Source organism: Podarcis bocagei (assembly GCF_964188305.1).
Source record: "Podarcis bocagei genome assembly, chromosome: 9".
Classification (NCBI taxonomy): Eukaryota; Metazoa; Chordata; class Lepidosauria; order Squamata; family Lacertidae; genus Podarcis; species Podarcis bocagei.
In genome coordinates this window covers 8,704,288-8,726,891 of record NC_138134.1, presented here as the reverse complement: position 1 = coordinate 8,726,891, position 22,604 = coordinate 8,704,288, and the positions used below count along the sequence as shown (strand labels likewise).

At 41.4% G+C, this 22,604-nt stretch overlaps 1 protein-coding gene across 9 annotated transcripts in view; it reads left to right on the top strand.

Annotated features, from left to right (window-relative positions):
* LCORL (ligand dependent nuclear receptor corepressor like) overlaps positions 1–22,604 on the top strand; it is a 62,174-nt gene that overhangs the window by 6,818 nt on the left and 32,752 nt on the right. For all 9 annotated transcript variants that reach the window (XR_014011490.1, XR_014011491.1, XM_081207547.1 and 6 more), the window contains exons 2-5: positions 13,511–13,576; positions 17,585–17,664; positions 17,873–18,002; positions 20,720–20,974. Coding sequence is in view for 7 of the 9 variants with exons in the window: in XM_081207547.1 (XP_081063673.1) it covers positions 13,511–13,576; positions 17,585–17,664; positions 17,873–18,002; positions 20,720–20,974 (531 nt within the window). In the remaining 2 variants the exon portion in view is untranslated. The remainder of the gene's footprint in view (positions 1–13,510; positions 13,577–17,584; positions 17,665–17,872; positions 18,003–20,719; positions 20,975–22,604) is intronic.

Sequence of the window (22,604 nt, the reverse complement as noted above, 5' to 3'; positions counted from 1 at the left end):
TCCAGAACGTGGCGGCTAGACTGGTGACTGGGAGTGGCCGCTGAGACCACATAACACTGATCCTGAAAGACCTACATTGGCTCCCAGTATGTTTCTGAGCACAATTCAAAGTGTTGGTGCTGACCTTTAAAGCCCTAAACAGCCTCAGCCCAGTGTACCTGAAGGAGTGGCTCCACCCCCATCGTTCAACCAAGACACTGAGGTCCAGCGGCAGTTCCCTCACTGCAAGAAGTGAAGTTACAGGGAACCAGACAGAGGGCCTTCTGAGTAGTGGCACCCGCTTTTGTGGAATGCCCTTCCATCAGATGTCAAGGAAATAAGCAACTTCCTGACTTTTAGAAGACATCTGAAGGCAGCCCTGTTTACGGAAGTTTTTAATGGTTGATTTTTTAAAAATTGTATTTTTAATATTTTGTTGGAAGCTGCCCAGAGTGGCTGGGGAAACCTAGCCAAATGGGCGGGGTATAAATAAATTGTTGTTGTTGTTCTACCGGCTTTTTAGCAAGAATAACATGGTAGACTTTGTCACAAGCCTTACTGAAATCAAGATATACTACATCCACAGCATTCCTTGATCCATCAAGTTTGTATCTCTGTAAAAAAAAATGAGATTCATGTCATGTTTTTGAAAAACCCTTGCTGGCTCTTAGTAATCATAACATCCTTCTCTAAGTGCTCACAGTCCGACTAATTATAACTTGAAATTGTTAGCCTGGAAGTAAATATTCCACAAATGAAGAATTACGCTCTTTCTTCTCTGCATCACTGCAGGGTTTGTTTGTGTGTGTGTGTTTTAAAACCCTCTAAATTAAATCCTCTCTCCCTCTGATCCGGAGTGTTTTCTCTGTACCATGTAGTACACCCCCCCTTTTTTTTACTGCATCCCCATCACACACCTCCAGCCTTTAGGCTGAGTGGCAGATGCTTGGGGTATGGAACAGACAGAGCTATGTGTGCCAAGCAATCTGCCCTGCATCTCCTAAGCTAGTTTACTGTCCCAGAGTGTAGTGGAGGATGCTGTCCCATGGCCAGTGTTAAAGAAAATGCCATTATAATTGGCCTCTATACTTACGAGCCTATAGTAAGATTTGTAGAATTGAAAGGGACCCCGGGGATCAACTAGCCCTACCCCCTGCAATGCAGAAATCTCAACAAACTCATACATGCCGAATAACTGGGGGTCCTTGTTTGCCTTATGCAGCAAAATGTCTTGGGGCCAGCCCTGTTTACCCCTCCTCCTTGTTTCCCAAACTTGGTTCTCCAGCTGTTTTTGGACAACAACTCCCATCATGCCTAGCTAGCAGGACCAGGGGTCAGGGATGATGGGAACTGCAGTCCAGAAACAGCTGGAGACCCAAGTTTGGGAAACACTGACCTGCCAACCTGTGCTTCTGAGATCTGCAAAAGAAGCCTTGATGGTGGTGCCCCCAACAAGAACTGTGTGTAGATAGATGACTCAAGAGATTATCGTCTTTGCAGTGGTGCCCCATGTGTAGAACTTTCCCCAGGCAGGTAATTCTGTCCCCTACATTATCGGCACTAGAGTAAAGATATTTTTGTTTACCCAAGAAATACCCATAAGCTGCATACCTGCTGCTTTGGGGCAGTGCAACTGATCCCAGAAGAGGTAGGCTTCCTAATTACCAGACATGCATACATATGCTTTAAAGTTCTTGAAAGTTGCCTGTTTCTTAATGTAAGTAGCTTGTGGGGGGGTCGGGGGGGGTAGATAGAAGCTGTGTTGTTGAGTCCCACTTATCTTGGGGAAAGTGGATAAAACTTTTGTGGGCAGGGATGATAGCTTGCTACATTTGGAAGAATGCTCAAATATTATGATAATACTTCACTTTAACACTGCTTTTTGATTTATTTTTCAAGCCGTGCAATTCTGTCAGAAAGCTGAAAGTGTAATATTAAAAGAAAAGACAAAAATAAAGTAAAAAAATAAAATTTGTCATACTTGGTGTCTTGTAATAGGTGCTACTCCACTCTTATCAAAATCTGTATTTTGTCTGCTTTTATTGAACTGTTGTACTCTGCTATAGTATTCTATTTCAAGTAACAGTAATTTTGTTAAAGACTGTTCTGTTTTGTTTTAATTGTGAGATAACTGCCAGGTATTTCAAACTATTCCTGTAAGGAAAAGAAGTCTTGGGCTATGTTTTGGAATTCATTCACTGGTGTGGTTTGCTGGTAAAAGGCTTGAGGAATGTGAAGATCTGGGAGATTTGGAGTGTTTCTTACTTTATTTACCCCTGAAATTGGATATGGAAAATGAGTTTCACATTGCAAAGCCAACATTTTCAGGTATCTGATCTAGGAATGTGCCAGGCTTGCCGCTCATGGGTTTTGTTTTTGGAGGTGGATGGGGATAACCATGAACATTGGTTTGCACATAATGCAAACGAAGTCTCTGGTTTCCTTCCCAGCATGTCAACAGCAGGACAAGAGTGAAGCAGAGATTTTTGAGCAGCATACGGCAGCACACTGCTGATTCATTTTAAATCATAGTTTATTTTTAACTAATTTAGCCAAATACAGTACCTCAGCTTCCATTCCCCCCCCCCATTATATTTGCAGCAAGGCTGAATATTTGTCATCCTCTTGGTTGAGAATGTAACAACATTTTATACCCTTAATATTATCTTTGCTATCTTTCACAGTTTACCTGGCATAAATATCCTTTGTTTATTTGGGGCCTAAATTGATTAATAATACTTAAAAATTAAAATTAATTCTGCAGAAACTGAAGGATCTTTGCAAAATAGTAATTAAACCATTCAGAATGTATTAAAAGTGTGTAGGTAGAAGCTCTTCACTTCTTGATCTTCTCTCCTTTCCAGCTTGCCTGCTCTAGGTTTTTCTACCTACTTACTCTCATTCTGCTCCCCCCTCCTTTTCTTACCATTTTTGTTGTGCCTGGATCCTAGGGAAAAGGAAGTCACTTGCTTGTTGAAGTTCGACTTCAGCGGAACTTGCTTCTAAGTAAGTGTACATAGATTAACAGCCCAAGTCCCTCAATTTTCCTCCATTCCCAAATCTATAATTTTGGTTAAGGAATGTTGTTCAAGTTAATTTCAACTCTCCCCACCCCCGCCAAAAAACAAATTCCCCTTGCCACCCCCTTTGGAACTCACCTGTGTGCTGTTCTTTCCTGCTGAGGTGTATCTCACTTATTTCCGATCAGCCTATTAAAATTTCTAACTTTGCAGGGTACTGTTGTCCCAAGTCCAATCAGCTGCTGAAAGGATCCCAGAGAGAAAATTGAAGTCACTCCTGCTACTGAAAGAGTTCTGGATAAGTATATTAAGCTTAGAGCACTGGTTCCCACTTAGCTAAGTGCTGTTGACCCCCTTTTTCAAAAGCCAAGCCGTGGTCTCCATACTTCTGAAAATTTTGATAGTTCTGTGGGCTGGGCGATGTTGGTTAAACTGTGATGTTGAAAAAAACTGCATTGGCCCCAGCCGGCGGGGTGCCGGGTGAAACTGCCGCAGCTCTCACCATGGGAGCTGAGGTGCTTTCACCCCAGCGCCTTGCGGGTTGTGGCCAATACTTGTGCGCGACCAGCAAGGGGCTCTGGGCTCCTTAGGCAGGCTCCGTGTGTTTAACTACCTTAGCCTTTACCTGTGCGGGTGTGCTGCCTCTTTCTTTCACCCCAGGAGGAAAGACACAGCCCACCCTCCCGGGTGAAGTCTGCAAGGAGTGGGGTCAGGGCTCTCTCAGCTGGGAAGGACAGGCTTCACGTTTCCCAGCTAAGCAGCCCCAATCCCACTCCTACTCTTGTGCAAGCAGGAGTGGAGGCGGGACTCTCAGCTGAGGAGGTGGAACATTTTAACAGAGCCCCCATTCTGCCTCTGGCTCCTGCGAACTGGCGGGTCAAGGGCTCCGTAAACTGCTTTGCTGAAGGGAGGGCAGCAGCACGCTCCTCAGCCAAGCAGTTTAAGGAAGTGGAGGGAAGAACAAGCTTTATCGGCAATTCGCCAGTGCAGCTTGTTTCTCCCTTTGCCTGTGCTGAGTGCGATGGCGGTTTCAGCAGCAGTATATCGCTGGTGAAACTGCCACTGCTTGGGTCCCTCTGCCTCCAGCTCCTGGCTAGTTTGTTTCTCCCTCAGCACGCTGGGCGCTGGAGGCAGAGGGACTTGAGCGGTGACTGTTCCACCAGTGATGGAGTGAAGCTGTCATTGTGGTCTCCCCTCCATACCGATCCTAGGTGATATAATGATATATCACCCAGGCCTACTCTATGGTCGTGAATGGTACCACGCACCCCCTGGGTGAGTTACAGAGATCCCCTGACGTTTGGGGACCTCTGGCTTAGAGGATGCGTAGGTCAGAGTGTGCATACACCTTGTCCAAAAGTTGACCTTTGATCTGTTTTCATTATTTCCTGACTGTGTATAGGTACCATAATAAGCTAGATGAGCTCCGAGTTTTGCTCAAAAATTTTGGGGCGCTGTATGTCTTCTATAAACAAATAAAGGCTCTTGCTCTTTTGGTGTTCCTTGCTAATCTAAGCCTCAACCCTTCTGCTGTGTTCTGTCACTCTTCTGCGTGACCGTGTCCAGCATCTTCACTACAGACACACCAGGACCTGTAGACCTATAAAAGATTAATTAGGTGCTGGCAAAAAGAATGCTGGCATGTTTGTCAATACTATATGGAACTGGAAAACCAGTCAGATAGAGTGACAGACATGAGAAGACATGATGATGTCAAAGATCTTCCATGAACTTGGATTTACATTTGTTATGTATTGGGGGTTGAGTAGGGAGTCTAGCCCATGAAACCATTAGTGGGAAGATCCTACCAATGCATCTAATGAGTCTAATGCATTAAGCAGGATTTCAGCTGCTGATTTTACTTAGGAAACATATTCAGTCGCTGCCCGGGAGAGGCTGCGCAGCGATCCCGCTTGTTGTCCTGGCTTATGGGATAACCGCGCGCAGTCTCTCCCGGCCAAGGGGAGTCTTCATCCCCTGCCCAGGAGAGGCTGCGCGTGGCTAAGGCTCCCCCCAAGAGCTGTGCTCCCTTTAAAGAGCACACGGGAGGGCTGCCCTTCTCCCTCGGAGAAAAGCCCCAAAGAGCCGCACACACACTCCACGCGGCTCTTTAAAGGGAGCCCTGAGCAGAGCCTCCCACCTGCATTCACTCCATAAGACACTTATAGAGCGAAAAATATGGTACACGGTAAAGGTACCCCTGACTGTTAGGTCCAGTTGTGGATGACTGGGATTGCGTACTCATCTCGCTCTATATGCTGAGGGAGCCGGTGTTTATCCGCAGACAGCTTCCGGGTCATGTGGCCAGCATGATTAAGCCGCTTCTGGCGAACCAGAGCAGCGCACGGAAACACCATTTACCTTACCCCCAGAGCGGTACCTATTTATCTACTTGCATTTTGATGTGCTTTCGAACTGCTAGTTGGGCAGGAGCTGGGACCGAACAATGGGAGCTCACCCCATCATGGAGATACGAACCACCGACCTTCTGATCGGCAAGCCCTAGGCTCTGTAAACAGATTTAATACACAAACAGATGTTTCTGCTTTCGTTAACAGTGCATGACCCTTTTTCAAGGTTTTCAGTTGTTTTCTTGAATGTTGCTGAGGGGTGTCAGAAAAGACTTCGTGAGCCACATGTGGCCTGTGGGCTGCATGTTGGACCACCCTGGGCTATGCTCTGCCTCCACTGTCAGAGACAGTATGCTTCTAAATACAAGTTGCTGGAAACAGCAGGAGAGGAGAGTGTTCTTAGGTCCTGCTTGTGGGACTCCATCAGTCTGCGTGGCCATTGTGGGAAACAGGATGCTGAACTGATGGATCACTGGCCTGATCCAGCAGGCTGTTATTATATTCTTAATAGTAATATGTTCCATAACTTGAGAATCATTGGCTCACTATTCCTAAATTGGGCTTGCTGCTGATAGCTCTCTGCCTCAAGTTTTCTGCACGTAAAACTTATATATTTCCCTGAGCATTAGAGCAGGTAGCTCTTCCTAAGCAGTGGAGGGTTAGAGTTTTGTCATCCTTACCATTCAGATCCGTTTTGGGTATTGGTTGTGCTTCATCCCTCTTCTGGTCTGATTGCCATTTGATGTGCTGTCCTGCTGGTAGACATCTTGTGTCATTATAGATGATCATACAGGTGGCTACTTAATTCAGATTAAACTGCTGCAAAGGCCTGCAGCATTAAAAAAGTATTTGAGACACCTGAAAGTAAAAAGAATGAGGATGCCTGCCAAATCTTTGCTGGAATAGTGCTCCACAGCATAGGACACTGCAGACAGTACCCCTATGGATGATTTCCATCAATGGAATATTTTTTTTTTTTCATTCTCAGATGTGATGGAGTAGGTAGGAGCTTCTTGCTACAAGAACAGGAGGAGGAAATATTGTTTACCCCCCGCACCACCTTCCAAGTTATTCAAGGGGTTCTGCTATTTAGAACAGACTTTTCATGGTGCATAGAGAGCAGAAAGAATGGATTAAAATCACATTCCACCTGTAGGAACGTGCAGTTTGCAGAGGTTCACACTGAATACAACCCTACAGGTGCAGATTTTAACATGTTTATTATATAAAATTAAGATTGCATTTTAAGACGGAATATCTTGAAGAGATGATTCAGATATCAGAAGATTTTAAAAATTCACTATTATTAACCCATGCTACTTGTTTTCCAAGTCAAACAGATTAGAAAATGAATGTCCCTATAATTAAAATGTCACAGAACTGAGATATAATACTTTAGGTTGTTTATTGGTTATTCAGCCAGACATTATAAGAGTTTTCTTATAGTATTATAATCACCCTGTTCATACATCATGGGTACCCAATTTCTATATCATAGTTAGCAGACTGTAATGTGCTTATCTGCTTCCTGCTTACCTTTTCTGTCTCCTGCCATGGGCCATAGCCAATACTGTAATCTGTGCAAAAATGTACTGATTCAGATTGACACTACATGTTGAAACAGTAACCATAGCTCAACATTTTTCCATATGTGTATGTAATATACAGAGGAGTCACTGCTTCAGATTTATATCTTCATGAACTTTACGTCTTGGAAATGTATGTGTGGTGTATTTCCAATACATTGGCAAGTTTCTTTCATAATACGCAGAAGATGGAGAAATCTGTAGCAGAGGAGGAGAAATCTGAGGCCGTGTGTGACCTTGCCATTGTTTTACAGCCGTAAGAAATCTACGTGGCAGATTTCCAGATTACATTCTTGGACCTGAAGATGTTCTATATTCTTTTAATATTTGAAAGTACTTTTATGACTTTGGGGGAACCAGAAAAGAAAACTCTGTATTTAAACTTTTCTTGAATTTGGTGGTGAGGGCATTTGAATATCTTAAAACAAGCCTTTACATCTTCTAGTGTTACTCTAGCGCCACCATAAACTCAAAACAAGATAATGTGCTGAACATTCGGTATTAGGTGCATAACTAAGTTGATGTACAATGTTACCTTAATTTTCTTCTGCATACTATATAGCATTATTATTTCTGTGGTGAGATATTCTCAGAAACTGAAAGATGTGATGGAGCCACGTTGATGTTTAGATCACTGAGTCCACAGAATATGACTTTATGGCACAACAAGCTTTAAAAGTTCTTTGGCACTTCTTCCATTAGTATAACTCTTTAAAAAAAAGAAGTCCAAATATCTCTTCCACATCATCTCAAAAATAAAACTACATTTGAAGTCGCCACTCTTTCTTTCTTTCTTTCTTTCTTTCTTTCTTTCTTTCTTTCATATGTCTTCTACATCTTTCATTGGGGAGTAGAAGTTGGCAAATAAAGGTGGAGTGCATGTGAACACTTTATGATCTTATAAAGTATTATTAGAAGTGAGTTAGAGTTGGCACAATTGTCAAATACGGTCAATTGATTGCTTAGTATTTGATCTTGGTCAAATATGGTTAAATATTCAAAGAACGAAATAGCATACCTTTTTGAAAACTCATTAATGGTAAAATTCATTAGTAAGAGTGGGAGTGAGGGCAGCAAAGGCATGAGAACTGCAAATCCTGCAACAGTCCAAGGCAGATCTGCTACTGTCTCACTGATAAAGCTGGAGCCATCTTTACACAGGAACATAAGCATTCATCAGTGGCAATGTTGAGTGCACAGTGTGTCTTATCTAGGATCACAGAAACTTTGGTTTAGAGCAGTGTTTCTCAAACTTGGTCCCTGACTGCTGTTGGACTACAACTCCCATCCCTGACCACTGGCCTTGCTAGTTAGGGATGATGGGAGTTGTAATCCAACAACAGTTAGGTACCCAAGCTTGAGAAACATTGGTTTAGAGTTTGATTTGGCCAAGAAGATCATTATGTGATGTTGGCCCCTGCTTTCCTCCACCAGACCCTTCTGCCCTCTGGTTTGTTAAAAATCCAGTTCAGCACTGAATGATATGTTTGAAAAATGTGAGACAGAACAAAAATCAATATTCATTTTGAAACCTGCTGCTTTATTTCAGTAATGAGAAGTCTGTATCCTTCCAGACATTTTTGGGCTCCTCCCATCATCTGCAGTTAGTGTTAGAAACAGAGATGGAAAAGCTAGGAGCCAAAGGATCACAGAACCTGGGTTACAGGCACAAAACCAAAATGGCTAGTCACCCCCCCTCCAAATGCAGCAACACTTTCTGTTTATTTTTTTGAAACACATGAACTAATACACAATTCACATCAGTGACAGTTTGCTATTATCATATTTTTAAGAGCAGCTCTTAATTGGATACCACAAACCAATGGGGCTCAGCCTCAGCAATAGTTGTCAGCCATAAGTATATAAATGTGGGGGTGGGGCGGTGTCCGTCTGTCTTAACTCAATATGTTATGTTGCAGCTTCAAGTACCGCAGTCACAGTTAAATATGTCTCTAACAGTATATCAAACTTATTAGAAGAACAGGCCTAACAAGACAACCCTAACCATAACCCTAACACAGAAATAGATCCTACTGAAATATATCAAGGCAAATGGGATTGGGGTTACAACCTAATTTACTATTTTTGAGCAGTAACTCTCCACTTGCAAGAAAACCTTTTTTTGCAGGACTGCCTGTACAGCTGAGCCTTCAGAATCCTGTTACATGAAAGGTTCTGGGTACCTGGGATGGCACATTTACCATGGCAAACCAAATATGTAAATGTTACTGCATTTTGCAGGCCTTTTAATATACAGAATTTGAGAATCTCACTAAAAGATTAATGTTAGCACCATCCCCTCCTTCTCCCTTCCTTGAAGGCTGCCATGTCCTCTTGAGTGTTTTCTTGTCCCAGCCAATGTGAGTGGGGGAAGATGACCACCTGGAGGAGAAAGAAGGGGAGACAGACCAAATCATGCCTTTCCTACCTGGGAGCAAAGAACAGAAAGCAAACTGAAAAATGTGTGCCTCATTAACAACAGACAGCTTTTGGAATCCTCAGGAGGCTGGGAGCAACCCAGGCAGTTTGCTTTGTCTCCTGTAAAGTTGGATTCAAAGCTTCCCTCCTACCCACAAGAGAAAAGTAATCCATTTAAACATGTGAAATAGCTTCACAGGTGGATTGTTTACTTATGCAAACAGTTCCACAATGGAGTGTCTCTAGCACTGGGGTCAGCAGACTTTTTCAGCAGGGGGTCGGTCCACTGTCCCTCAGACTTTGTGGGGAGCCGGACTATATTTTGGGGGTGGGATGGGAAATGAACGAATTCCTATGCCCCACAAATAACACAGAGATGCATTTTAAATAAAAGGACACATTCTACTCATGTAAAAACATGGGCCTTAGTTTGCCTACCCATGCTAGGCTAGCATATCAACAATAGTTGGTAACAGCTGCCCTTGCTATCCTGCAGTGGAGATTACTTTCATGGGCAACTGAGGTGACTGCAATTCTTAACTTGGTCACTAGATGGTGATCTTAAGTTGCAAAAAAAATGAAAAGGGACCAGTAATTTCGGATTGTATGCAGTTGGCATGGCCAGTGGTCAGGAATGATGGGAGTTGTAGTCTAGCAACATCTGAAGATCCACAAGTCCCCCTGCCCCCAATTCATTCCAAACTGGTAACAAAAAATGATCCTGGCCATTGCTGCCACCTGCTACTCAGGTGGAGCAGCATCCAGTAATGTCCCCAACTTAAGCTGCAAACCTTCAGAGGATGTGTGACACCATCAAAGACCAGATTTATTGAAACTGGTCATGAATTTATTGAGTAAGTTTCTGTTAGTTTACCATCATGTATCCCAAAATGCCTCTTTTCTATGGGTAGCTAGCTAGAAGGGAAGGTTAGTAAAACTATGCAAATGTTAAAGATGATTTCTGTTTTAAAACATTTACTGTATGTATATAATAAAACTGTAAGCAGTTGTGTGCTAAAAGACTTGCCCTTTAAACTGTTTTCAGTCTAGGTCTACTTTCAAACAAAGTTATAGTTGTGTTCTCTGCAACAAGCAGCATATGAATGGAAATTGGAGCTTTTGAAATTTTGCCTACCTCTTCAATGTTTACTGTCTTGCATATATCATTCTAGTATGGGAAGGGGCAGTATCTCTGGTGTGGGACATGTGTTCCTTCTGGGTAGTTTGTGCGCTCAGCTCTGGGCTCCAAGAAGCAAAATAGAGGAATGGTATTTGACTACTGAATGACATTTATATTTTCCTTTCCTGGTATGGTTAATGCTGCCTTCTAGATTGCCTCCATTTTGGGCAAGCTGTACACTTCTTTGATTTGGCTTCCTGTTGTCTTTATAAACCATGCAAATGATGGCTGTCTCAAGAGGCTAGGTTATCATAACAGTAGTTTGTAAATAAAACTACCTTTACAATGTGTTATGACCATACATAGTAGCAAAGGTATATCAGAAGGGGAGCTCTGGATTCCTCCATTCATTAGGCTTTTAGCATATGCAATATAGGTAATGTTTGGTGATCAAAACGTATGTGCAGCGTAAATATATGCTATACACCAGGGTTTCACAAACTTGGATCTCCAGCTGTTTTTGGACTATAACACCCATTATCCCTAGCTAGCAGGAGCAGTGGTCAAGGATGATAATTGTAGTCCAAAAATAGCTGGAGACCCAGGTTTGGGGAAGCCCTGCTTTGCACATTCTGCACATGTAAAATAGGAAGGTAGCTACTGGCCTTTCACTTATATACCAAGCCAGTGACAGTTGTGTTTTAAACTTACTGTATATGGCAACAATCACAGAGCTCCTGAGCTGGAGAAGAAGCTATTTGTGTAACATAGGATCTTCCTCATCCAGTTTCGTACCTTGCCCAAATCAGCTATTAAACCATGTTCCAAAATACTTAAATCTTAGAGGTGGAATGAGTAACAGCATAGCCTTGGTGTGTCCACAATTTAACTATCATTTGAGGGAAGAACAAGAAAGGAGGAGGCAGAATTCATTCCACTCTGTATATAAACCGTAGCTGTCATACTAACTTTGATCTTGCAAACTTTGCCAAACATTATCAAATAAATAATAACATAGATATCCAGTTAACACATAATATTAAACCAAACTGGTTGTGAATTCTTAAGAGTATTAAAATGTAAAATACACAGAAGAGAGATAATGTAGTACTGCAGTAAGACAGGGTTGGGTTGTAATTTTACTTCAGAGAAGTATAGACAATAACTTTTAATTTTTAAATAAACTTTGTAAATATTGAAGAATTGAACAATAAAGAGATCCTCTTATTAACCAACAATCCATATAATATGTTAATCCTAGCAGTACTATCTTTTAGGATGTGCCCAGTGCTGCCTGGATATTTTTAGAAACCAACAAATATTGTGAATTTTAAATGGATAGTGCAATTTGTGAGTTTGGACCCAGCATGCCAAAAATTATGTCTAGTTACTCCAAAAGCATGTTTCAGCCCACCATCTTGATTAAATATGAATCAAACATCCGAATGGCATCTTGGTGGTGATGAAGTCTTCCATCCCCACCACTGGAGTACAAGGACTGGGTTTGGTGATGATATCTCAAGACGCAAGCAAAACTATGTCAAATAAAGGGCAAAGACAAGTTTCAATGACATCCAGACTTCGACAGACAGCACTGTCCCCACCTTAGAAACCCTCTGCCAAGTATGGCAGTGTTACCTACACAGGTATCTAAACGTATAGTGAACAAACAAATGGACAGACAAAGCTTTCCCCAAAATATCTAGTAGATATCTTGGGAACAAAGCTCTGGAAATTCTATTTCTTGATCCTACAAGCCACAACATTGTGTGAAGGGATTTCAGAGATTTGGTGGGCTGGGACACACAATTTTAAGGGGGTGCAATTCACTGGAGTTCTCACACAAGCCATGATCTCTCCCCACACACACCCTAAATGCTCTATTCGGAGATGCATTTGTGGGCTGGGGGAGAGTATGTACAAGGTTATCAATGTGGATGGTGCCATTCTATCAATAACTCTACTCCCCCCAAAAATACCACTTGGAAGAAGACATTGGAAGGGAAAAAGAAGATACCGTATTTTTCGCCCCATAAGACGCACTTTTTCCCCTCCAAAAATGAAGGGGAAATCGGGGTGCGTCTTATGGGGCGAATGCCTGCAAGCCTCGCGCGCCCGGCAGGAGGTCCGACCGGGTGCGCGAGGCTTGGGGCGGCAGCCTGTCGCCCGAAGCACGGGGAGCCCTCTGGAGGGCTCCCCCTGCTTCGGGCGAGTGTCTGCAAGCCTCGCGCACCCGGCAGGAGGTCCCACCGGGTGCGCGAGGCTTGGGGCGGCAGCGGACTGCTTGCGCGCACCGAGAAGCTTGGGGCGGGCTGAGCTCAGCTGGCCCCAAGCTTCTAGGTGCGCGCAAGCAGTCCGCTGCCGCCCCAAGCCTCGCGCACCCGGCGGGACCTCCTGCCGGGTGCGGGAGGCTTGGGGCGGCAGCGGACTGCTTGCCGGCATGCAGAAGCTTGGGGCGTGCTGAGCTCAGCACGCCCCAAGCTTCTAGGTGCGCGCAAGCAGTCCGCTGCCGCCCCAAGCCTCGCGCACCCGGCGGGACCTCCTGCCGGGTGCGGGAGGCTTGGGGCGGCAGCGGACTGCTTGCCGGCATGCAGAAGCTTGGGGCGTGCTGAGCTCAGCACGCCCCAAGCTTCTAGGTGCGCGCAAGCAGTCCGCTGCCGCCCCAAGCCTTGCGCACCCAGCGGGACCTCCTGCTGGGTGCGGGAGGCTTGGGGCGGCAGCGGACTGCTTGCCGGCACGCAGAAGCTTGGGGCGCGCTGACCTCAGCTTGCCCCAAGCTTCTGGATTAGCGCAGCGCACCTGGGGGGGAAATAAATTTTTTTTCCTTTATTTCCCCCCCTAAAATCTAGGTGCGTCTTATGGGCCGGTGCGTCTTATGGGGCGAAAAATACGGTACCCGCTAGCCAATTAGCACTGAGAAGAAACTCCATTTAGTGTCTTGTCCCCAAATGTAATTATATACTTTTCCCACTGCTACATTTGTGTAAATAACTTTTTGATGTAATTGTAAAATGTTTTAATTTTTCTTTTTGGTAGGTTTTGAAAGTATTTTAGAAGGGCTTTATGGACCAAGGCTACGAAGAGACCTCAGTTTATTTGAAGGTAAAAAAAAGTTTGAAGTGCTTAAAGGCTACCTTTAAATAATGTGACAATTTGAAGCATGTTTTTGAAAAATAAGGAATTGTGCTAGGGAATTTTAGTGTGTGTTCTCTTCTCTACAAGTGCTTTTCTATTTCTTTTAACCTTGATTTAAGAGTAGTTTAACATCCTTGATTTAACATAAGTGTTCCTGATATTTTGTTCACTTTAGAATATTGACACTGTTAAGTTTCTTTTTGGGCTGTTACCTAATGAAAGAAATAATAGGAATCTGTGTACTGCTAAGATTATTTTTGAACTAATTAAATATGATAACAGTAATGATTTTGCACCATTATTATCATAACTGAATAAAGTCTCACTTTTCTGAATCCTGGGCAAATGTATATTTGCAAAAATATATTTCTTTTAATAAATTATTGTTTAATTAAAAAAAACTTTTTAAAAGAGAGTTGGTGCAGTGGCTGAGGACTAGATTCCAGATTCAGCAGAATCAAGCAGTAAAGCTTTCCCCATGTTTATGGCTTCAACGCTATCGCTTCTGCCATGAAAAAAGATGTTAGCAGGGAAAATAACAAGAGACTTCAAAGAAGTCAGGAAGACTACTTTTTGGGTGCCTTGTACATCATTCTACTTGTTCTCTGTGTTGGGATTTGTTGGTTTTTCTCTACTGTGATTGGGAACTGCTTGGAAATGAGTTGTCTGGACAGGGCAGAGAGGAATAGAAGTGGCCTTGGTATGCATATTCCAAGGCAGGAGCAGATAGGGCTGGGGCAGAGAGATAGGCTTATGGGCAGAATGCTGGTAGACGTTTGAGGGTTAAATCCCCTTCCCCATCTCATTGTCCTAGCAGCACCCCTTTTGTTTTTAAGCTTCTGTTTCTCAATTCAGGTCCATTAATAGATTTCATTCTTGATTAACATACTAAGCTAGTGTTTTATCACAGAAGCCTGGTCAGATGATGCTGAGTTAAAAGTCAGCTTTATCCACTGGAGTTTTCTGTGTTGCAGTATCTTAAACCTAGAAGATGGGTAGTGGAGATTCTGTTGCAATTTCACCATTTAAAAATTCTCTGGCAGTCATTTTGAATGTTCTTAAGGGTCAGTGTTAGAGATAAAACTGGGCTTCTGGTGGATGTATCACCCAATCTGCAGTCCAGCAGTCTTCCTACCTAAGTTAGCTGGACGGTCTTAGTTTCCCAGGATTGTTTTCTGAGGGATTTCATCTATGTTGAGATCTACCGGTACTTGTCATGATAGTATTTCATGATCTCCATGACAGCTATGAGTCTGTTAATATCTGTCACCACTCAAGTGTCTGGACACGGTCTTGCTTTCATGTTTTGTGTTGATTGGGATGACAGTGATCCGAAGGTGGAATAACTTGTTATGGTTCCTTTGTCATGGCTGCAACACTACTTGGTAGGGTTTAGGCTTAGTGGACTTCCCCTCCTCTGTAGATATGGTTACCTACCTAAATACGCCACCTGCGGAGACAGACAAATCAAACTGGTTTCCTAAAAGTTGTAGGGGATTTTCATGCCGCTACAGCTGACATTCCTCTTGAAACATAGTGGTTTTTGGAATTAGGAAATGGTCCAAGATGCTGTTTTACTCCTGAGTATCCTTTCCTGTTGGAAAACACAATGACAGGAACAATAAAGGAAAATTTGTGAAGCATTTCACCAAAGACAGACTAAAGCCATTTCAAGTCTCCTCTCATTTTATAAGTTGTTTGTTTAATTTAAATATTGATAGACAGCATTTTCACATCTTGGTTGTGAAGTCAAGACAGTACCTCCACTTACCTTCATCTTGAACAGCAATATGAAGAACATAATAGTGACCTAACTTAGAAGATTGGAAAGGTTCTCTGAGATAATGTATATGAGGATGGCAAACATGCCTTCCCCCCTCCTGCTCCAGAGAATGCCGAACTGCAGTCCTCATTATCCCATTATGACCATGCCGGCTAAGGCTGATAGGAGTTGTAGTTCAGCAAAATGCAGAACTCACTGGTTCAGCATACCTGATGTTTGCGGAACTCAACACTCATAAAAAGCATTATAAATGCTAAGCATTATTATTACTTTCATATAGTTTCACTGACATTCTTCTTGAATGAAAGGAAGATATTAATTGGCCAGTACACAGTGGTCATCTGTCAATACCCATTTTACAAATGGAATGGCTTGCCTCTTTGAAATGCCGTCCTGGTGAGATATGCCTAATGGCAACTTTGTTTTCTTTTAGGCACCAGGCAGAAATTAGATTGATGACCCAATCATTTAAAACATTTTTACTATCTTAAATAGCAACCCTCATTTGCCCACATTTTAAACTCTCAATTCATTGCACTTTTACCTGCTGTTTATTTTTTTAAATTGTTGTCTATATGCTGAATAGTTTATTGTTCTTTGTGTTGTTTTTAGTCTTTGTAAACTGCATTGAAAGGCAATATATAAATGTTTTAAATAAATAAATAAATATAATTTTTAAAAAATATAAAAAGAAAAAAATCTGTAAATACTTGCTTAAGAGAGAATACATTTTACTTTACGTACTAGCCTAGCAAGATATACAATCCTGCCATCTAAACATTTTAGAGCCCCATTTATTTCAGTGAAAAATATTTAAGAGATAAATGAGGTATCAAAATGTTTAGGTTTCATAAATCAGGATGATTTTATATGGAGGGATCTTGAAAAATTTGACATGATAGAATTTAGTGTTATTATGAGTTTTCTCCTGTTACTGATTAAAGACAATAAGATATGGTATATTGTATAGTTCAGTTGGAACTAATTTATGGTGACACAATTATTTTCTATAATTAAATTGCCCATCCTAATTTAGATACAGTATGGGAATTTCTAGTTTGGTGCTTTTCCACCATATATACCTGTTGAATTTAGTCCCTTTGGGATTTCTATAGAATAATAGGTGCTAGAAAGTGTTGTTTTATTTATTGGAGTGCAGATTCCAGCCAAGAAAATACACAGTGCTGAGTTCATTTGTTTTGATCTTTAAAAAGCCAACATTTTCTCTAGTAGCAACTCAATTGCGTTGCCCTACCAGCATCTGCTGCTATCTTGCTTATGCTGTCATGCCCCTTGTATTCCCCCAATTGGTTGACTAAGCAGGAGCTGACAATGGCATTTTCATCACCTCCTTAACAGAGTACTACTCTGCCTTCTTTCTAGGTACTAGAAAAAAAACCCTAGTGTTAGAAACAGAATTAGCTGGTGCTAGACTCTTAGTCTTTATGCTAGTGTGTTAAATTTTGTAAACAAACACAACCCAATCTGAATGAAGTATGGAGAAATATTCAAAGTTCCTTAAAGCAAATACAGTGGTACCTCGAGTTACAAATGCTTCAGCTTACAAACTCCGCTAACCTGGAAGAGTTACCTCGAGTTGAGAACTTTGCCCCAGGATGAGAACGGAAATTGTGTGCCAGCGGCGCAGCAGCAGCAAGAGGCCCCATTAGCGAAAGCACGCCTCTAGTTAAGAACAGTTTCAGGTTAAGAACGGACCTCTGGAACAATTTAAGCTCGTAACTACAGGTACCACTGTAACTTGTGTTTCACATATCCAATATTAGAGGGGAGAATCCTATGCATGTTTATTCAAAAATAAGTTTCATGGGGCATACTCCCAAGTTAGGTAGAGGTAGCAGAGGTAGCCAACATGAGGGCATCCTGGGGTTTGGGATTGCAGCCTTAGTCATTCTTAGTCATTCTGGAATTTAAGTTTTGTCATAGTTACTTGCACTTAGGCTCCATTGAATTAAACAGAAAAAGTCACTAATCTGCTTGGGCTCCAAACTAATACAGTATATCTTTTTGAAAACAATGTACTGTGTACATATGCAATCTTCTCATGGTGACAGCTCATTGTAAAAGTATCTCTTCTTAAGAATAGTTAAACAGATAATTGCCTTTGGTAGTAGTCAATTATAAGTTTCTTTAACACTTTATTTTTATAATTTTCTTTTAATTTCCCCCTCTAGACTGTGAACCAGAAGAAGTGGCTGACTGGTCTATGGAGGAAAAATGTTCCTTTTGTAATTTACATAAAGACACAGTCAGTGTGAGTATGTGTGTTATAAATTGTTGAAAGAGATGGTTTCTAATATATTTATTAAAATCTTATTTGAATTCAAATTATTTTACAGTATAAAAGATCTGATGAATGCATATTTTTTAAAATGGAAAGCCTTCTTAATCTTAAGTCACTATTTGCAAACTTTTAGAGCCATAATTTACCCATATTTAGAAGTGTTCTTTATACCTTTTAGGATCATACAACAATTATTGGTTCTTTGCAGTCAACACCTACAGAGGAACTATCATCTCAGGGCCAGTCCAACACTGATAAAATTGAGTGCCAAGCAGAGAATTACCTAAATGCACTCTTTCGCAAGAAAGGTAATATTACTTCAGTTGATGTCATAATTGATTGTATTTGTCTAGTAATTCTTTTGAATCACTTTTTTTATTTTTGTTAAGTACAAATTAGAAAACATACATATGTACAACAAAAGAAAATACAAAGGAAAAAGAAAATACACATAACCAAGGAAAAAAATTAGAGAATCACTTTCAACACGCAACCCTGCAATTGGATATTGCCATCCCTTCGCAATTTTCATATGTTCTGTTTGCCATTGCCAGTCTGTCCCAGTGTAGCTTTATATTCTTCTTTATTTTTCTTTTAAAAAATTTAAAACCTTTTCTAATGGTAAGCATTTCTGATTCACTTACCTTATGCTAAAGCTACTTTAAGGGGGAACTGGTTATGGGGTGGGCCTCCCTTTTGGTTGGCATGGAACTGTATGCAGGATGGTCCTGTATCTATGCTGGAGCTACTTGTGGAGAGCAAAGGGAGAGTAGTTTGCAGTAGTCAGCCGCTGGAACACATACACTTCATAGAATGCATGACTGTGACTGTTTCCATAATTTCTTGCCTTTTTGAGCAAATACAGTGGTGCCTCGCAAGACGAAATTAATCCATTCCGCGAGTCTCTTCGTTTAGCGGTTTTTTCGTCTTGCGAAGCAACCCGATTAGCACTATTAGCGGTTTAGCGGCTATTAAAGGATTAGCGGCTATTAAAGGCTTAGCGGATTAGCGGCTAAAAGGCTATTAGCGGCTTAGAAAAAGGGGGGGAAGGCGGAAAAAAATCGGAACACTCGCAAGACGTTTTCGTCTTGCAAAGCAAGCCCATAGGGAAAATCGTCTTGCGAAGCAGCTCAAAAACGGAAAACCCTTTCGTCTAGCGGGTTTTCCGTCTTGCGAGGCATTCGTCTTGCGGGGCACCACTGTATACACTAGGCTTTTCAGTCAAGGGCATGGATGGTGGTGTACACCTCTGCTTTCCAGGCATTGTTTATTTAGCACATAATATATAACTGCAATATTTCCACGTACATGATTTTCTGCCTGAGAATCCAAGAGTAATGGCAGCTTCTGGAGCATACCAAAATTATGCATCAGATCCTGTAGGGCTAAACAAAAGCCAATCAAGTGTGGGTACCTCATTTACTTTGCAGGAATTTCTAGATCTAATAATCTTCATGTTGTCTTCAATTTTAGTTTGTCAGCTTTCATGTAATATATGCATGACTGTATACTCTTGTGCCAATTAGAGCTGGGCAATGTATCAATACATTGTCAAAAATCAGTTTGAAGTTCACATTGTGGTAACACTTTCATAATATTCAACATGGTGATATATCACAGTGTGTGTGTGTGTGTGTGTGTGTGTGTGCGCGCGCGCTATGTAAAAAATTGTGATGTGGGGAAAACCGTGGAGCCAGTTATCACGGTGCCTTCTGCCCCTGTTACTCTGTACCATAAAAAATATGTTAAAGGTAAGTAAACATGTATCCATTTTATAACCCTAAGTCAGTGATGGCCAAACTTGGCCCTCTAGCTGTTTTGGGACTACAATTCCCATCATTCCTGACCACTGGTCCTGTTAGCTAGGTATGATGGGAGTTGTAGTCCCAAAACAGCTGGAGGGCCAAGTTTGGCCATCACTGCCCTAAGTAATAGCAGTTTCCAGGACATTACCCCATTCACCTCTACATAGTTACATCCTTAGTTCAGACATCATGTTATATTGGTATATCACAATGTTGAAAGCCAGACATGGTTCAGCCCTAGTGCCAATTTAGCGTTTCCTACTACAGTATTACATGTTTCTGCCTATTTTTGCAGTAGCAAACATTGATCCTTAAAATCAGTTTGCAAGTGGGGCAGGGATATCGCTTTATTAATACCTTTTTTTTTTTGTAAGCTACATTGAATGGAAAAAATGGTGGGATATAAATACTTTTTGAAAAGTAAATTAATGTCCTGCTCAGATGATGGCAGTAATTCAGAATGCATGGGCAAAGTACTTTCTGCTGGGTAAGAGGGTAGGGGGTGAAGGTTGTCTATTCATGGAAGTTTCTCGTGCAAGATTCCTGCAATGCAGGGGGTTGGGCTAGCCGACTCTTGGGGTTCCTTGCAATTCTATGCAGTTGAGGACTTTCTAGCCCAGATTTTCTGTATTTTGAGGAGCTGAAGAAGCAGCTGCCTCTTCGGCATTGAAGATCTTAGAGCAGAAACTAGATAAATATTTGACTACAAGTGAGATTCTCTTGTGTATATTTGTATTCTTTCTTTGGGATTTTAGCCCTTGAGTTTGTTGAGCCATCAGGACTTACGGAAAATGTTGAATTAACTGCTATTATTTAAATAAGTGAAATCTGTAGAGCATAGACCAGGGGTCAGCAAACCTTTTCAACAGGGGGGCCGATCTACTGTCTCTCAGACCTTGGGGGGGGGGCGGACTATATTTTTTGGGGGGAAATGAACGAATTCCTATGCCCCACAAATAACCCAGAGATGCATTTTTAAATAAAAGGACACATTCTACTCATGTAAAAACACGCTGATTCCTGGACCATCCGCAGGCTGGATTTAGAAGGCGATTGAGCCGAATCCGGCCCCTGGGCCTTAGTTTGCCTACCCATGGCATAGACCGACAACTTTATAAATGTTTCATTAGAGTATTAGGTCTTGATGCAGACGGATAAAGCAAATGCAGTAAATGTTTTTATTCTAATTCATATGTTTATTTGCTATTATTTTCCTACAGATCTTCCTCAGAACTGTGATCCTAACATTCCCTTAGTTGCTCAGGAATTAATGAAAAAGATGATCCGTCAATTTGCAATTGAATACATTTCAAAAAGTAGTAAAATGCAAGAAAATAGAAACGGTTCGTCGTATGAAACAAGTCTGATATGTAAAGGTATCCAAATGAACCAAACAGAAAATTCATTTCAGGAAGAACAGGATAGCCCTCTAGACCTCACTGTGAATCGAATACAAGAGCAGAATACTCAGCAAGGTAAATTTTTTTGTTGTTGTTTGTTTGATGTGATTAGAAATGAAATTCATTGAGTTTTATGATAAATAAGAAAGCTATCTTGAATACAGTTTCACTTACTATTATCTTTACAAAATAATTTGTAAGGTTAGGTGCCACAATCCACAGATCATACATGATTCTCTTGCACGTATGACTGCACCATATTTAAATGAGCAGATTTTAAACACACCTGTTCACATTGAGTTTTTTAACATGAATTGAGAACCTCTTGGAATATATCTCTTAAGTAGTTGCTGGAGTAGGGCATTTAAAATGTAACCAGTTTGTAACCAGTTGCTGTGGGAGTCATCCACTTCCTTCCTTTGCCACTAGCACTTCCCGTAGACTCTGAATCCAAGTGAAAGCAAGCAAGAGGGAAACAAGATTACTGTGCTTATTGTCCCACACACAGCATAAGAAAAGCACTGATTTTCTTAGCTGCTGCAGCTCCTAGATACAAAGGCCCAGTGAGAAAGTCCAATGAGAGAATCACAGCCACTGTATCAGGTTCTGTGGCTTCTGCCTTTAAAGACCAGTAAAAAGAGAAAACAGATTGATGGGAGGGTAGCCAGCCCTAGCTTACTGCCCCTGAAATCGCATGTGCTGGCTACACCTGCAGTGCAAATTGTAGAGGACAATATAATTTGCCACTTGGGTGCTTACCCATGGAAGGCTGCCAGCTACTTAGTGCAGGCAAGTGGCAAATTACAAGACTGAATTGCGTATTTCTGCTAAATGTGCTGTCAGCCACAAATGAAGATTGAAAGTATAGTTAGTTGGGCATAATGATTAACCTTGATGTTCTTTCAGAGTTGTAGGCATTGTTCTCTGTTTTTGTTTTTTAAAATATCCCTCTTAAATTGACCATATATCCAAATCAAACCAGGAAGGGGCAGCTCACATGAAGTTCATTTGTAATTTAGTTCTAACCAGGACTTCATGAAAGAAATAAGGAGATAGTTCTTCCAAAGTCAAGTCACTGATTTCAGTGAAAGGGAGTTAAGTATTGCAGCTTCTCCATGTAAATTAGTGCATCTTTAAAGTTATTTATTTAAAAATGCAGAACAAAGAGTTAGTAGTAACCGTTTTACTTTTCAAAATGCCATTAAAGAGAATTAATACTGAGCAAGTTAGCATCCTTAGGTCTTAATTATCCTTTTGTTGGATGGATTAATATATGGACATTTGCAGACACAAAATAAATTGTTGGTAGTATATAAATGTCTTGTCCTTATTCCATTGCTATAACCTCTTTAAATAGAAGGAATAAGACTGTTCACAGACATATACTTATTTAGTGAAAATTTATTTTGTTGTATAAATTTGCCTCTTTTTGACTTTCAACATTGGGGGTGGAGGTTTGTAGTAGGAGTCATACTTACCTGTGTTAATGCATCTTCTCTACAGCTGCTGTTTTCATTTTCAGAAAATGCCCTTTCTGAAAATGTGGTTTTATTCCAAGCAGCATGATGGGGTTGGGGGTTGCAGCAGCTGTACGATTGGGCTATGAAGCAGGGGATTTCTCTTTAGCCTAAATTTTAGATATCTTAATGAGTAGAAGAGGAGTAGGACTGCATTGAGCAATGAAGATTGAGGGAGTAAAACTTAA